The following is an 18,504-nucleotide window of genomic DNA, read 5'->3' on the forward strand; positions in this document are numbered from 1 at the left end:
TTTGCAGTAAAACACCTTCAAAACTCTTCAACATAAACAAGACCTAAAATTTACAATAATTTATGCAATCGGACTCAAAGCAGTTCAAGTCCAAGCTTACCTTACGCAACATTCTACTGCACGACACCAGTGAGGCATCTCATCATGAAGGGAACATAACTGCTGGCAGGAACTGAACACTTTCTCAGCATCACTGTACCAGCCAGCATCTGATAGGAACCCTCCTGGAAATTCAAGAGCAAACAAACCTTTGGACACCACTGAATCATCGTAAAAGATGAATTTTTCTTAATTGGAACTCCTTGTGAAATTTGTACTAATCTGCCCTTTCACTGCAGATTAAGAGTAAAAGAATAGGAAGAAGTGGGTATCCTGTGCCCAAATTAAGATATAAGAAATCAGTGCTACCATAATTTGGAGACAGGATGACCTTGCAGTGACATGTTCCTATATCACTTTACAAAGAAATATTGTGAGGTTCTATAAAACTGCAATCATATTATGGAGATCCTGCTGGGTTCAAAGACTCCATTTTAAAACAGTCCTTGGTCTGAAGGAGATGAAATGCAGATGTGGAAGGATTCATCTTCAGTCAAAATATAACTTATTGGCCAAACCGGACAGTCTCCACGTAAAAGAATAAATGGACACAAATCAGACGTCAAGAATTATAACATTTAAAAACCAGCCTGAGGGCACTTCAGTCTCCCTGGTCAATCGATTATAGACTTAGAAGTCACAATATTACAACAAAAAAACTTCAAAAACAGACTCCAACAAGAGATTGCTGAATTGGAATTAATCTGCAAAATGGACACCATTAAATTAGGCTTGAATAAAGACTGGCAGTGGACGGGTCATTACACAAAGTAAAACTATTTCCCCATGTTTATTTCCCCCCCAGCCCCTTTCCTCACAACTTCTTGTCAACTGCTGCAAATGGATCATTTTGATTACCACTACAAAAAGTTTCTCTTTCTCCTGCTGGTAATAGCTCACCTTAACTGATCACTCTCAGAGTGTGTATGGTAAAACCCATTGTTTCATGTTCTCTGTGTATATACTATCTTCCTACTGTATTTTCCACTGCATACATCAATGAAGTGGGCTGTAGCCCACATAAGCTTATGCTCAAATAAATGTGTTAGTCTCTAAGGTGCCACAGGTACTCCTGTTCTTTTTATTGGTATTATGTATATTTCTCACCCTTAGTTTTCTGTCAAAAATATATACTAAATTAATAACAAGTCTTCACACTGTGTAAATATAATATCTGCCAAATTTCTAATCCCTTCTCTGTAATTAACAGGGTATTGTTTAAGAACAACTCCACTGAATCAGAACCTGACCAGGAAAAATATATGTATATTTATATATAAAATATATTATAGAACTGTTTCAAACTCCATACCCATGTCCAAATGTAATCTTCTAAAGATGTTCTAAAATACTTTATTCTTTTATGCCTTTAATTCAAGTTTAATTTAAGCTAAAGCATCACAGTTAAATAGCCTTGTTCTTCATCACCACTTACCTAAAACAAAACCAATCTGGATTGCTTTGTCTTTTACATCAGAGTCTGATTCTGCTATGTAGGAGCACCATCTACTGAATGAATATGCCAGCACAGAAGCAACTTTTACTCCATGATCCATCAGAGCCTGAAAACAGTGATGAAGCAGGTGTCTGAAAGGAAAGAAAATAGTATTTATTTAATTAAAAAAAAATAAGTATTCCAGTCAGTTGGTTCTTTAGTATTACAGACTCATGTGTGATAGTAAGTCATAAATACTAAAAAATATCTAAAATTCCCAGAAGACAGTGCCCAGACCCATCTTCCTCAAGACCAGTAGTATACAGTTGTTGCATTGTACATTACAAAGTGGATTTAACAGTGCAGGGTGTCTTAAACAAAAGACACCTACACATGCCATTAAAAACAGCAAACAAAATTTTAAAACAGATTTAAAAACAGGAAATAATCCATCATTCTGAACTTCAACCAAAAGCCAATTTCACAGATGTGAAACATATTAGGAAACCTGTTTCCAAAATTCTTAATTAAAATGGTGTAGAAACGAATAGTAAAAGGAGGTTATTAAGAGTCGAAGACCAGAAAAATATAATAAGGAGAAAGGTGATAGTTTTTTAAAAGGTCAATGCTTATTGCGGGTACAGAGGAAAATACAGCTTCAAGAGGCCAGTTACAAGTCTAACAAAATGGGACTGTCAGAGAGATGGAGTTCCCCAATCTGAGGAGTTTTTCCTATCATTTTGGCAGACAGCCACATCTGGAATTACATGGGCATATAGGGACAGACCCTTTATACATCTGCTATATTCTTACTGATCTGATTTTTCAGAAAGGGTGAAGCTGAGCTTGCATTTAGCCTTGTAATACAACATATGTTCTGTGGGGTAAAGAGAACTAAGAATTGCAGTCACAGAGCTTTTATAGGCATAACATTGGAGGGTTGCCAAAGCCACCACAGGATTCATGCCTAGCATATTTTAGTTAAGTAAAACTAACAGAAAATTCATAGAGGGGACCAAATGCTACAAAGATTTTAATGGCTTTACCCATTTACCTAAAAATGAAGAGATGTGACAGAAACAGTGATCTGGAATTCAAAAGCCCTTCTGTGAAGTTGGAGTGGAGTTCTACTATTCATCAGTAAAATACGAGACCAGAGGGGAGGGGCACATTCTTCAAATTTAAGACCAGGAGTGAAGGATAAGAGCTGAACACCCAGGTAAAATGCAGACATATTTAAGCTCTGAAGAATGGCATAAGTCAGTTTACTTGTAGCAATTTTATATAGTGCTAAAGATCAGCTGGTCCATAAAATTAGATTAGTTTTAAAGGTGTGTGTGTGTGTCTGTATTACACACCCACTGTATTCGTGCATTTCTTTGCTTGGTATCACATATTGCTCTTATTTTTCCACATTTTTACCTATCCTCTCTAAATGATTGTTAGAATCATTTAACACATGTACCTTCCATTGAACCCTCTGCTGCCTTGTGAAGCATTGCAATATAATTTTAAAAGGACTATTAACAACAACAACAACAAAAATCAGTGACAACCCTAACTGTGATCTGCCCTAAGCATCATATTCTGTTTTAGCCATTACAGTACTTAAAAACAGCAATCAGGAATTTCTCTCTGTCCTAAATGATATAAAGACAGTGACAATGGAATAGCATATTGGGGGGGCAGGGAGGAGGAAAATTTTATTTACTGATATTTTGGGTCATTTACAGTAAGACATTACAATTACATTGCCCTGGCATGTATAGATATCCATTGTAATGCAGAATTAACAATGTGAATTAACATATTCTACACTGACCATATACTGTTATATCAACAACATGCCCTTTTTTTCTCCTGAAGTATGTAAACACAACCTTAATACAGGATGTGTACGGATGGGTGTGTTTGTCTATCTAGCGACACACCCATTTATATTCTCTTTTTGGGGAGGGGGGAGGAGAGAAAGCTGGATCTGTTCTAGGGGGAAAAGGGGAGAGTCTCAGAACAGAAAACTGAATTTCAACCTTTCTCCCAAGATATATCAATCATTTCAAAATACCCAAGAGGGCTTTGCCCACTTCGGAAATGGCTTGGAAAGTCAGTTATTTCAATACATGAAATTTTGCCTCTATAGCCCGACAACAACAGAAACCAGGCAAAGTAATGTAATGACACCTTTGAAGTCTTGCTAGCCACCCCAACCACTAGATACACATTTAGACCATTTTTGGCTCTAGACAGAGTGGAGAAATACCTTGCCAGGATTAAAATCAGATTTTCTTTAGAACCCCTGAGATACTCAACTCCCAAAATGTAGAGAGTCATAGATGAGTGTGTGTACCAGAAAGTAGCTATGGAAAAGATACAGAAATGCATATTTCAAGAACATTTTTTGTGTAATTTTTCCAATAAATGGGATTAAAGCAAGACATTAAAAAGGAAATGTGATTGAGCAATAATCTAAGATAGTTACCTTTTATCTAAAGCTCGTAACACCTTTGCAAAGACTTCTAGTTCACAAAATTCACTACCCAACTGGCATAAGCGACCTTGTTGGTAAAGCTGGAGGAAGCAAAAAAAATTGAAAAATTTAAAATTATGAAATCTACTAAAAATTATATTAATAGTAAAACCGAAATTTTACATTAATAGTAAAATATTATTCTAAAATCTTTATTTGCCACACCACCTGTGAACTACAGCCGACTGACTAGAACAAGGGTAAATAATCACAAGGGAAAGTTCAGTTACCAACAAACAATAATGTGCTATCACTGTATTCTGTAGAAAAACAGATGTAAAGTTTCAAGGAAAGAGATAAGGTGGATAGTAAGTCACAAAAGGAGTTGCCCAGCACTCTGTTCTAAAACATCCAATATACCCTATTGTCCTTACTCTTGTTCCTTTATTGAACCAATTATGACCACAAAGGTATCAGTTCACTGGGCGACACAGTTTATACAGTTGATCACACAACTGCACCATTCACGCTTACAGTGAGTGCTAGCTAGGTGGAACAGGGGGATCCACCAAGCTACTCTGAAGCATTAGAATGGTTTTCAAATCTCAAAATTCAATTATAATCCCAGCACATTGCTTTTTGAATGCTATATGAAAGATCACACATTAATCCAGTCAGCCAACAAATCAGTAAACTTTTTAAAAAATGATTACCAATTCCTTTGATTCCCGAGATGCTCCACGATGGAAAGATGTACACATTGTCCACTTGCAATCATACCAACGCAGACTGGGATTTCATCAGATCTCAAAGGCTAAACAGAATTGCTCTAACACCATTCTATAAAATGAGTGGTGGCACATGAAGGGATATTGACAATTGAGGTGTCCCTACTTTATCCAGTGCTGAAACTGACTATAAACCAAATGAATGTGAGTAGTCATTCTCCCTAGCCAATTACATTTTTGACCTGTAGTGATGTGAACGTTTTTCTTTCAAAGTCTGTAGAAAGAAGTATTTTAAAAACAATTTTAGATTTATTATTTACTGTACACTGTAGCTCAGAAATATGAACAACTTCAAATCAGCATTATTCTTTTAACGGTTTTGTACTGTTGGGAAAAATTAGTCACTGCTTGCCAATTCTCTGATTATTGTGGAGCATAGGCCAAGTTGGTTTGTTTACTACATTATGTACTTTTCTGTGCTCATCAACACACTTAGTTCTGTGGGGGGCAAAAATTAGTTAAGAGATACTGTCAGGTTCTTTTAGTCCAAAATTTAAGATAAGCTAAAATAGTTTTATTTTTTATATAAATTACATAACACTGAAACAGACTTGTTGGGATATATATTTTTTTCCTATAGTGTTTGTATCCAGACACATAACATCAGTGTGTTCATACATGAGAAATAGAAACCTAACCAAAACCAGACTGATCATTTCCATGTATAACCTGAATGCAGAGCAGAAAGTAAGCTACATAAATGGTGAAGATTAAATTTAATTTTTTAAAATCAAGTTATTAGTTATTAATACAAGGAGAGAAACTCATTTTACATGATACGTAAATAGGATCGGCACACCTTTAATGAACAGAATTTTTTTTAAGTATATACATAGGAGCACTTAATGTTGATTCTAGAAAACAGCAGGTTTGGATATTTTAATAAATCCTCCAACAAACCTGAAAACTCTCTGACCTAATAATGTCAACTGCAACAAACACATTTTCCTTTGAGTCACCTATTTTGTTGCAAAAATATCTCAACCCTTTCTAAATGAATTAAAGTTTCATATGTTACCCTTTAGATACATACTGTACTGTATTTCTTCTGTACTTCAAAAGGTTAAGGTCATCAAAGAAGAGGAGTAACTCATTGCACTACTAAATGTTCCTCTTTTGTCAGAGGGCGGACATTGTTTTAGAATAAATGCATAAAAGTAAATACTTCCATTTTCCTCAGCCTAGCTGTCTAAAAGTCAATGAAGTAAGAACTTTACCTCAAAGAATCTGAAGTTTATTTTCCGTAGTTAAGGAATCGCTCAAATCACAACTGGAATTTCAAAAACAACACTGGAGGCAGGTGTCTTGCTGAATGAAGTCATTTGTGAAAGGAACTAAAAAAAGTTTCCAAGCTGCATTAATATTGATTTACCAATCAATCACAAATACTACTTTAGTCTTCAGTATTTACATAGCTTCATTAAAAAAAAATAATACAAGTTTTTATTTTCTTTTTTGGCAAGCCATTATTAAAGCAGGTTAAAAAGCATTAGTCCCTTCCTTGGAACTCCCACACTGCTAGCATCATCAACTCAAAACAGCCACCTCCAGCCCTGCAGTCCCAAACATCAATTGTAATTAAAATCTTTTTTATAAAAATATTTCCAAAATACGTCTACACAATCTTATAAAGGTATCTACTGTAAAATTTCACTTTTATTTTATTTGCATTTTGATTTACAGGCTGATTAAAAGATGTGCCGTTTTTAGTCAATACGTTTATATAGATTTTTTACTGTGATTTTAAAATGATGAATACATGTATAATTTGGCTTGGAAAAGTTACTTATATTTGCTTTTCCACGACTGATTCCTGCAGATCTCTCTTCCTGTTTCAGTGGCATAGACTTGCATGCCTGCCACTCAAATGACAAACTTTCATTTTCCCTAGTGTAACCTGAAATTCTGACTGCTTGGCATATTTACTATCCATCCATTTACTGCAACTACCAGCAAAAAATTTAAAGGAAGTAACCTAGATTAAGTCTACTTAATCTGTGGTGGTATGAATGCTTCATTTTCATACATATGGTAACAGATACTTGATTTAGAAAGGAAAGGGGGATTTCCAATTATGTCAAGTAGTAGGCAGTTTTTCTACAAGATTCACTCCTTCTAAAAAGCAAAAAACACATTCAGAAACCTTGGAAATGGGATTTTCACTGTTATCCAAGTATCTCAAACCTGCACCATGTGACCCAAGAAAGGAAGAAATTGTTCTCTGCTGGAAACCCACACAGAGACTGAGAATTCATGGTCACAAGGCCAGCTAGTTTATTTGAAACAAATGCCAAGTTCAAGGGAAATATCCCTTATCAAGCACTGTTGTAGGCCTGAACCTCTGAGAATATTTGTTTCTTTAAAGAAATACTTTTTCCTGATACAAACTTAAACTAGCTGGCGTTTAAATGTAAACTCATGTTCAACAATTAACTCGGGTTTTCTCCCTTAGAAGTCATTGCAGAAATTTAAAGATATCAATTACTGCGGTAGATCATTTAGCAGCCATCGACAGAAAAATTACATAGGACTCGTCTAGAATGGCTTCCAACTGTATCAAAAAATAAAGGTGCTACAGCAGTGGTGGGCAACCTGTGGGCCATCAGGGTAATCGGATTGCGGGCCACGAGACATTTTGCTGACGTTGACCTTCCACAGGCATGGCCCCCCGCAGCTCCCAGTGGCTGTGGTTCGCTATTCCTGGCCAATGGGAGTTGTAGGAAGTGGCGGCCAGCACACTGGTCCGCCGCTTCCCGCAGCTCTCATTGGCTGGGAACAATGAACCACGACCACTGGGAGCTGCGGGGGGCCGTGCCTGCGGATGGTCAACGTCAGCAAAATGTCTCGTGGCCCGCAATCCGATTACCCTGATGGGCCGCATGTGGCCTGCCGGCCAAAGGTCGCACACCACTGTGCTACAGCAACATTAAGTCTTGGCACTTCACGCCTGGCTTGGTATTTTTAAATGTAATAATCAAAAAATTGCAGAGAAATAGAAGACTATCATATGTTTTTCCGGAGTTCAAAGAGTGACACTACTCAGTACTAAAATGGAAAAAATCTCTTTAAAAAGACACTTTATCATATCAGCTACGTGCTGCTCAATCTTATGAGGATTCCCCACCCCCACAACACAAAGAGAGACACACACACACACACACACACACGGATCCCTTGACAAAGGATTGTTTATAAAAATAATAGTAGGGAAACTAAGAAGAAAGTCAACCATCACCACCCTATCAAATTATATGAAGTCAGCCTGAAAAATGGAATGCTCTATATTTCTAGAAATAATTTGACATATCTTTAATATTGTCAGATATGCCAATATTCCAGTGAAGAGCACAACAGACTTGTCTATAACTAAAACAAAGGAAAGAGCTGCAAAAAAATTAACAAAGCATTTGTCTTGTCAAAATGATATACACCACAGTTGCTAACCTGCCTTCAGAGGAAAAAACCAAAAAAAAAATCGCTTGACACTATAGCACAGACTACCTTTAGAAATCTATGTATTATTTTAGCTACAGTTGCTAAATTTTCAAAACACTGCACCTAACTTTAGAATGCACACTAATCTTCATTCCCATTTACAATGGCCAGGGAAATCCAACAGGGCTTGTCTACACTATGGGCACTACAGTGGCACAGCTGTTGCGCTGTAGCTATAGCACCACATAGACGCTTTTTACAGAGATGGAAAGAGTTTTTCTGTTGCTGTAGCTAATCCCCCTTGTGAGTCATGGTAGCTAGGCCAATCTAATTTTAAAAGTAGACCAGGCCCAACTTGGCACTTTTCTAGCTAATTTTCTAGCTAATCTTTCTAGTGCCAAAAGTTTCTTGGCACTAAGAAGGTAGGCTATGATCTTGCCAAAATTCAAGTTAAACAGACCATGAGTATTTGGACAGGAAACCTCAGGAGGCTAAACTAAGGTCTTCTCTACAAATAAACTTGCACTGGTTTAATAAATCGGGCAATTTTCTTAGTTTAATAGTGGCTTTTATTGGTTTAGCTTAAGACATTCAGGGGGTTGCACTATTAACTAAACTGGTTTAAATTCACACCTGGGGTTAAATCAGGGCAACTCTCTGTACAGACAACGTGATGTTGGCAATGCAGTTGGCACTTAAAGGCAATGATCTTGCAAACTCACACACTCAATTTTAAGCGCTTTAAAAGTTTCATTCACGTCAATGGGTCTACTCACATATATACATTTTTGCAGGATCAGAGCCCAAGTCAGTAGTGAACAAATTCCAAGGTACAGTACTATTGTGCATTTGCTCATGATGTTGCAGCCGTTCAGTGAGACACAAACAAAAAAAACTAAGGTAAAAAAAACTGGATGAGTTTCTCCCGCCACCCCACCCCAAATAAAAAAAAATTTTAATTAGTTCAAGTTCTTATTATTCTGTGGTGCTTCTTGTTAGACCAAGTGTACTAGCTACTAGTCTAAAGCAACATTTTTTTTTTCAACTCAACACGCCCCTAACCTTTGAGTTGGATCTTGTAGTTTCTATCCCTCTTTCAGCCTCCCTCCTCCCACTGGTGTTAACATGGTGTTGTATGCTGTTAAATAGTTGCTGAATTCTACCTTACAATTGCCAAGATTAGATGATTCTCATAAAAGGCCTGCAGAGTGCTTTGAGACCATTCATGATGAAAGGATATACATTATAAAATTATATTCTTCTACAGAAGTTGTAACAATGTGACCACCAAGGTGGATGTTCGAAGATCTGACATGTAAAACACCTTCCTAAAGAAACCGCTTTGTGTACCTTACTTTTTATCATGTCATGATAAAAAACCCCACACTATTAAATGATTTTTAAACCTATTATAGGCAACAGCTAGGATTATTACAGAGATTAACTTTTTTATTCTAGTTTATTTACTGCGTACATTTCACAGCACTTTGTATGCAGTCAGTTTCACTCTTTCCCATGAATAGTCAGTTTCCTCTATTTGTGCAACTGTTAACAAAGAAAGGGAGAGAAACATTTTCACAGGGATAGGAAAAAATACTTTTAAAAAACTGGTAGTGACATTTGGAACAGGTGTACTACGTCAAATTTTATTTTTTTCCCTTAAACTGCTAGATTTCAAGTTTAGTGTGCCCCTTCAAAAGAATTTTCCTATACTCATTTCCAACACTATTAAAATATTGTTTATAAATAGGACAAAATTGAGAAGTGTAAAGTCAATGTAATCTGGAGACAAGGATAGCTACAAACAGATACATTTTTACTTCAGGAGGAGAAAAGTTATATTGCTTCTGTATTTGGCTCAGGTATGATTGTTACTGAAATACTCCACCCTGTTCTGATTACCATAGTTCAAGAAGGATGTTGAAAAATTGGATAGGGTTCAAAGAAGAGCCATAAGAATGACTAAAGGATTGGAAAACATGCCTTATAGCAAGAGATTCAAGGAACTCAATCTATTTAGTTTATCAAAGAGAAGATTTGGGGCAAGAGATATCTTATAAAAAAAGGTTTTCAGTCTAGCAGACAAAAGGTATAACAAGATCCATCAGCTAAAAGTATAAGCTAGCCAAATTTAGATTAAACACTCCATCACTGGACATTTTAAAATCAAGAACTGGATGTTTTTCTAAAAGAAGTGTCCTAAATCAAACAGGAATTCAGGGCATTCCCAGGGCCTATCTATCATGCAGGAGGTCTTCCTAGATGATCACAATATCCCTTCTGGGCTTACGATTATCTATGAATCTTTCCATGCTAGCTAGCATTGGTTGCTCTCCTGAAAGGTGCTTTTCTTGAATAAGTGGGGAGGAGAAAGGGGTGGGGAGAAAAAACAGTCTTTTCCATTCCACACTTGATTTATGCCCCAAAAGTACAGCATGCTAAAACTGCACAATGTAAGGTTTGATAAAATCTTTATGAAATCACACACAATATTCACAGCAAAAATCCTACAAAAGTAACCCATCAACTTAAGGCTTTTTCCCTTCACTTAAGACAGTGCTTATTTATGGCCTTGTTTATACTACTCTGGTCAGAAACCCTCAATCTGAAAGAATAGCTGCAGTTGCTTTCACAGTTTATCTACCCTTTCCTCTCTCACTAAGTTAACTGCCCAGGTGTCATGAGCCCTGGAACAAAACAAGATTTTTTTGTTACAAACATTTTCTACAAGACTGTAATTCATCAACAAGGAAAGTCATCTCAGAGAGAGACACGATTCAAGCAAACTCAACCACAGGATAATATCACCGCTGCTAAGAATCATTAAATACTGTCACAAAGCACAGTTGACATTCTATCGCAAGCCATGTGCTGTTTCAGCAAATTTCTATTTATTCATGTTGTTTTGCTCTAAATGAGAACTGATTAGACAGATATAATACAACAGCTTTTTTTAGCTGTGTGTGTTCCTCTTCTACACTAGCAGAACACACAGTAAGAAAACATGGTACTTCAGCTACAGCAAAACATGGATCATGGGAATTCTAGATTAAGCTAACTCAGAACCTACCATTGGTTTTTAAAAACACTCTGGAAGTTTTACCTCATTAGACAAAGTGATTACAGTGACATTGCTTTTCCCTAAATAGCTATTCTCATAGTACAAATTAATTTTATTGTAGCGCAATCACTGAATGTTAAACTTTTAAGTACCAATGGGTTGAAGAAAATTAATACCATTCCCCCATTGTTCCTGTGATTAAGGATCTCATCAGAAGTCCTCAGAAGAATGATATTAACAAGTCAATTTAGCCCAACTTAAACATTTTTAAAAGGGAATTTTGAAAGGCGAACCCAAGGCTATGTCTACACTACAAGTACTACAGCAGTGCACAGCTGCAACTACGCCAATATGAACACCTGCTACAGGGGACAGAAGGGGATTTTGCTGCAGTAAACCTACTCCCATGCTAGGCCTATGGAAGAATTCTTTCATTGACCTGGAGGTATCTGTAACAGGATATAGGTTGGCTTAACTACACAGCTCAGGCATGTGAATTTTTCACACCCCTGAGTGTCATAGCAAGGTTGACCTAAGTTTGAGGTGCAGACTAGGCCTAAGCATTTGAGAACATTCCACGTTAACTAACACAAACCACACAAGTCAGCCTCATTAGTCTATATTGGTACAAAACTGCAGTCTAAGAGTGTAAAAAAGAAAACACTACAATTAACAGTTTTCAAATCTTCAAACGCACCAAATGAGCAAGGAAGTCCAGAAAAAAAGCATATCTGGCCAGAAAAATCATATATGTCATTGCTTACGTAGAAAATGCCTGACTGAATCAGACCATTGGTCCAGCTTGTGCAGTATCTTGTATCTGTCAGAGCGAATACTAGATTCTTCTGACCAAACCGCCCCCATACATATTCCCTTTTGTTGAGTCCCATTATGTTATTGATTTGTGAAGAATCAGTGCTCCTTACAGCCTTCCAAAGTTTCATTAATTTGAAGAACTGTATCATTGGCAAACTTCATTGGCTTGCTATCTACTTCTTCCTCCACGTCACTGATATCAAACACTGGTCCCAATACCGCCCTGGAACAAACCAATATCAGCTCCATTTATCATTACTTATCACAACTACAATGCCTATTGCTCAAAATTAACATGGTCAGTTGAAATATAGACAACTTAAAAAAAATAGTTGAAAGTTGTTCCAAATATTTCACTTGCTGCTGTATATCTTTGTCAATGATTTTTGTTTCACAACCATATTTTAATCAATGTTTTTCTCTCCTGTGTTGCCCCATGCAAGACCCCACAAACAGGGGAAATGGACATAAATAAATTATATAAGTGAAACAATGAAACTAGGATATGCAAAGTGCTGGTAAGTGCACAAAGGAAACTGAAAGAAGCAGAAAACTATTTTCCCTTTAAGTAATCTCAGTTACTTCTTGTAATAAAATAGTTTTAAAGCTTTTCTAACAGAAATGTAATTTTTTAAAAAAAAAATACTGATAGCTAGTGTTTCTTTAATTAGTTTTTAACCTACATTAGAACTCTGCACCTAACTCCACCATAATTTTCCTTAATCGTCACCAGGCCCAGACGCCGTGGGTGAACTTGTATTTTGGCTCCATTTCTTTGAGCCTGAGACCAGCAGCATGGGGCGCAGGGTATGAGGATCAGTTCCGGGCTGCGGAGCCCAGGTGGGCTGCACAGGGAGGAGGTTCTCAGCCCAGGAGCTCCCATGGCCATATACTCCCCGATCATCTAGCACAGGGGTTGGCAACTTTTCAGTAGTGGTGTGCCGAGTCTTCATTTATTCACTCTGATTTAAGGTTTCGCATGCCAGTAATACATTTTAATATTTTTAGAAGGTCTCTTTCTCTAAGTCTATAATATATAACTAAACTATTGTTGTATATAAGGTTTTTAAAATGTTTAAGAAGCTTCATTTAAAATTAAATTAAAATGCAAAGCCCCCTGACCAGTGGCCAGGACCCAGGCAGTGTGAGTGCCACTGAAAATCATCTCATATGCCGCCTTTGGCACCTGTGCCATAGGTTGCCTACCCCTGATCTAGCAGGAGGAGACCAGGTGTTCAGCCACCACTCATGTCCGTGAGAAAGGCGGACCTAGGAGCTGGCTCACCTGCTCTGACAGCTGGCAACTCTAACTGGCATTGCCTGCACTCTGCCCAGCTGGCCCCACCTGGCCAAAGGCTCCAGCCCTGGGCTGGTCTGCACTCACCCCTGTTTCGGCAGCCCAGACCTGGCAGCTTGAAGTACTTGGATGGCACCCCCCTAACCTCTAGGCAGTTGCCTACATCACCCACTGACCCATATGGCTGGCCCCGATTGTCACTTATGAGGAACACTTTCAAAAACTTATTGAAAATCTAAATAATGGATCCACAAAATTGCCTTTAACCAGTTAGACAAGTGCTGTTTCCCTTAAAGTCATGTTGATATGGCACTGCTGATTCGCTTACATTTAATAAGGCGGCACTGCCATGTTTTTAATAAATTGTTGAGGTGTTTAATAGTGCTGTAGGAGGATAAACATTCTTCATATAAAGGACTGTGCTGGCCAGGTAATTTCCTAGGATAGTCCGCTTCTTATTACAAGTTGCCCACTAAACACTTAAGTCCACCGCAACTAGATTCAACTCCCTGAAAAGCTTAAGAGAATATACAAGTTCTGCCAGCAATTTCCTCCCTCCATTTTAAAATACGAGGGCTGTCAGTTTGAGTCTCTCTGCTAATTTCTAGTGCTGCTATACTACACAGGGAAAGAGACAGTCTTTCGGGTCCTAGGCCTCAACCCATTAAATGTTATACTTCTCAATGACCCATGAAAGGCTTTAAATAACTTCCCTATTTTGACCATTATTCCTACCTACGATTTCTTATTTCAAGTGAACCGGCTGGGAGACCTGGAGCTTTAAGGAACAGCAGAACTATTTTGAAGTTTTGAGGCTATAAATGGTGTAGCTAGTGATGGTTTTGCAAGTGATTATACTGGCCATTATATATAAAATACATTTACAGCTTTGAAGGGTCACAGTTAGTTAATACACCTCTACCCCAATATAACGCTGTCCTCGGGAGCCAAAAAATCTTACCGCGTTATAGGTGAAACCGTGCTATATCAAACTTGCTTTGATCTGCTGGAGTGTGCAGCCCCGCCCCCTGGAGAACTGCTTGACTGCATTATATCCGAATTCATGTTATATCGGGTTGGATTATATAGGGGTAGAGGTGTATTAATAATCTTGATGAAGGTGGAATGTTACCACACTTATTTTTGCAGAATGTGCAGTGAAGTTTTTCATAAACACAAATGATTACAAACTCAGTGGGATTTTGGGGAACCCCTGCATATTAATCTAACTCTTATTTGCAATCACAAATGTGAGATATAAAATGTTTTCATCCCTTTAAACATCTGCAACCAGAAAGAGGTTCTCTCCAAAATCTGAAAGCACGTATATGCCATTTACGCATTTATTTTCCATTGCATACTAGCTGATATTCAATATTGCTAATGCTCATCAGTCAGACAATTACTTTTCCTCAATTACTTCTAGAGAATAGATACTAAGGAGTAAAAAGTGTTAGCAGTTCACTGAGACCCTATCTCCATGGGACCAACAATTATGTAAATACAGCGAACACCCAGCCAAGGTTTTCTAAGGGCTTGCCTACACGATGGCAGAGGCATTAGAAGTTATTTTGTGTGCTTTAATGTAGTCTTGTTTCAAACAGCACTTTATTAACACACACTAGGGAACTCTAGCATGCATCAGCAGGGTCCACGTAGGCCAGTTAGCACACAAGATGCTTGTGCGCATTAGAATTTACTGGCAAGTGGTGAGGAATAACGCACAGTGTGGACAAGCCCTTAGAGTACTAGTGAATTTTGGTTTTCCTACTGAACACTAAAAGCACATAACCATCTGCCCTCTGAAAATCAGGCCTCCTTAAACAATCTCAACTTGGGGACTGAAAATCACTAGCATTTGAAAGTCTTGGCAATTTAAAACAAACCAAAATCACCCCCTTCCCCAAAAAACCAATGGTTATAATACGGTTTGACTTCAGTCATACTTCTGGTCAACTCTATCATAATCTGATTCAGCCACAACAGTACCTAGGCACATCAATCAAGGACCCATTGTACTGGGTGCTCTAGAGATACGCAGTAAAAAGACAGTCATTGCTCCAAATTGTTTACAGTCTAGGGCCTGAGTTTACAAGGAGCTTCATGCAAACCTCCACCCCCAACACCACCGAAATGAATGGAGCTCTGCCCGAGTGCAGAGTTTCTTCTAGCATCAGAGTCTAAATTAGGTTACATTCATGGTTAAATCATACTTAAGGACTTACACAAAGTGAAAAACAGAGATGACAATACAAACTATTATGCAAGACATTCAACAAACATGTCATGTAGTTTTATTTACTCTACATGTGGAAATTACATAAACCAATATTTTATTTAGTGGGAATTCAAGTTATACACATTTTGCAGATTCCTGAGATTCTGAATTTTGATTTTTGGTATAGTCTTTAGCAAAAATATATTTTTTTAATTGGATGCAAGTTGGTGTTTTAGTACCAAAGGTCCCTGATTAGTGTGGTAGAAAAATCATTCTTGAGAACAGGTAACACAGGAACGAGGTTTGCATGTTCACTTCTTCGCCGCTCTCAACCAGGGCAACATACTCCTTTAAGTGAGCATAAAGGGAAGACTAGAGAGAAGTCTCTTTATCAATCAGATGGATTGAATTGTTCCGTAATGGAAAAAGAACAATCAACATGAATCAGATTCAACCTGAACACATAGTAAAAGTCAGTCAGTTACCTATTAACGTCCCTTACAGATCAGGTTTCAAGGATTCAGGAATAAAGGCAGTGAATATAATAAAAGAATTTCAAGTAATACTACCCCTAAACGCCTCTGTTCTTTGTGTATCTTTAGTGATTATTGAAATATAACCACTGCCTGTGAAAAAATACTGAGAGAGAGCTCCAGCAAATTCTGATTATCAGTGGTTACAGCTATTGGCAGTTTCAAAAACAAAAAAATCAAAGCGCTCCTTCAGGTTAGTCAGAAAACCATGTTAAATGAATTAAATAATCCATAAATCACTCTCTACAGCCATACTATCTATGAGTGTATGCATGAGAGAGACTTTTCCATATCACTTAGCCTAACACATAATGCAGATGAATAATATCTAGCATATGTCAATTTCCTTGCCTGTTACTCTCTGGTAGGAAAGATTTTCCTGTCTCAAGTGATCATCCTTAGCTCTGAATATTGCTACTCTATTCCGATAAGAGGGCCATTATCTGTCTCAAATATATTTCTGAAAAAAATGTTTATTTTCTCTTTAAAACAGACTACATTTCTTTAAAAACTTTCTGACGTGAGAGTGAAAAGGCAATGCCCCACCTCAGGCCCTAGGAGAGGGCTCTAGAACCTCCTGCTTCCTAAGATGCTCATTTTGAACACTTCTTTGATATGAAATGCCAATCTAGTGGATGTCACCCCTGAAGTGAATACACCTTTTATACTGACTCTAGATTTAGGGGAAGAAGAAGAAGTCTCCCCACTCCCCCTAAATGACAAGACCACGGTCAATTAATTAAGTGGTTTAAAGCAAGGTCCCAACCTTTTCACCTGGTTGCTATTTCCCCAGTAGGTCAGTGGAGATAAGGTGGAGGTGATTATGGTCCCTCTATCCTGAGCATCATCTTACTCTTCTCCCCCCACCCATCTACCCAGAATCCCAACACACAAAAGGAAAGACTCCCCCCCTCTGAAAAACTAAGCTCACCCTCTCAAGTTTCCCTCTCTAAAAATGAGGCAAGGCCTCCCTTCTCCCCCTCCTACCCCCAACATAGGGCTCACTCTTCCCCCACAATCCAATGTCCTCCCGCCAAAAACATTTGGGTTCACACACACCCCCCAGCCAGCCCCTCGCTATCCCCCTCCCTGTCCGGCGTCCTGCGGCTGCCGGGGAAGGAGAAGCAGCAGCCCGGGGCCCTGACTGAGTCTCGGACCCAGGAGCTCCTACCCAGGGCCCTAGCTGCGATCGCCCCGCACTCTCCCCCCAACCTGCGCCGAGCCCCGGGGACAAGCAGGGCCTGAGGCCCTCCCCTTGGAGGGGCCCTCGAGCGGGCTGTCGGGGAGCGGATCTGCCCCAGCCCGGCCCCCCTCACCTTGTAGTACACGTCGAACTGGATGTTCTCGGGCAGACAGCGGATGTCGCGGCGCCGGGCCCGCCCGTAACTATCCACCACGGCCGAGATCGCCGTGTTATAGAGCGTCTCGGGCACCCACTCCAGCTCCACCGCCGCCATCTTGGGTGTGCGGAGCCGCCGCCGCCGCCGCCTCCCCCCCGCCTGCCTGCCCGGCCCGCTCCACCTCCCCCCACGCCGCGCACCCGGGGGGCTCCCAGCGCCCAGGGAGGCCCAGGAGGATCCAGCGGCCGCGGCGCCGGAGAGCGCGCACGGCGAGGGGGTGGGGAGATGAGGCAGGGGGATGATTTGCTCCCGCTGGGCCGGAGCCGGGGGGAGGTGTCAGGGAGAAGGTCTGGGGAGGGAAGGAGGAGGGACGGGAGAGAACGAGGGGAAGTGCAGAGGGGCGCCCGGGGGAGGTGAAGGGGCAGAGAGGGAGGTGGTGACGCCAGGTGGGGGATGAGGTGCTGGGGAGTGAGGAGACGGGGTGAGCGGGTCCTGGGGGGAGTAGGAAGTGGGGAGCAGAGGGGGGAAGGAGGATGCATTTCGGGCAGAGAGGGGGAAGAGAGGTGCATTTGGGTGGGGAGGAAGAGGGAGCTGGTCGGGAAGAAAGGCTGGGAAGATGCCAGGCCAGTGGAACTCCTGGAGATACAGCGGGCCTCAAACTGGTGTCAGGGAGAGGAAAACTCGGCTCTGGTTGTGGAGAGAAGCAGCTGTGAATTTTAGTCACCGGTGCCATGCAATGCCCTGTGTTCTGGCCCCACCAAATTGACTTCTGCATTATTTTCCTTATTAGTGTCGTATTCGTATCCAAAAAACACTGGGGGCTGTCCCTGCTATGAAGGAGGTACAGTCTAATAAAACAAGGGGTGTGGGGGGAAGAGAGAGAACATACAGTACAAGCAAAAAGACTGGTCCTGGCTCTAAATATTCAGTAACTTCCTAACCTGGAAATGTAATTTTCGTTTCTTTTTTTTCAGTTATGAGCTAAAATGTGGATCCCCAGTACCCTTCAGCCTTG

The 18,504-nt window shown here is 39.6% G+C and overlaps 1 protein-coding gene across 2 annotated transcripts in view; it reads right to left on the reverse strand.

Annotated features, from left to right (window-relative positions):
* The window catches only part of APPBP2 (amyloid beta precursor protein binding protein 2), a 39,873-nt gene extending 22,217 nt beyond the window's left edge, over nt 1-17,656 (reverse strand). The window contains exons 1-4 of one of the 2 annotated variants that reach the window (XM_032779326.2): nt 17,466-17,656; nt 4,014-4,102; nt 1,535-1,686; nt 101-224 (exon numbers count right to left, since the gene is read on the reverse strand). In XM_032779326.2, coding sequence (XP_032635217.1) covers nt 101-224; nt 1,535-1,686; nt 4,014-4,102; nt 17,466-17,606 — 506 coding nt within the window. In that variant the 5' untranslated portion in view covers nt 17,607-17,656. The remainder of the gene's footprint in view (nt 1-100; nt 225-1,534; nt 1,687-4,013; nt 4,103-17,465) is intronic. The other variant, XM_032779327.2, reaches the window with a different exon arrangement.
* Between the last annotated feature and the right edge of the window lie 848 nt (nt 17,657-18,504).

This window comes from Chelonoidis abingdonii, chromosome 20 (genome assembly GCF_003597395.2).
Source record: "Chelonoidis abingdonii isolate Lonesome George chromosome 20, CheloAbing_2.0, whole genome shotgun sequence".
NCBI lineage: Eukaryota > Metazoa > Chordata > Testudines > Testudinidae > Chelonoidis > Chelonoidis abingdonii.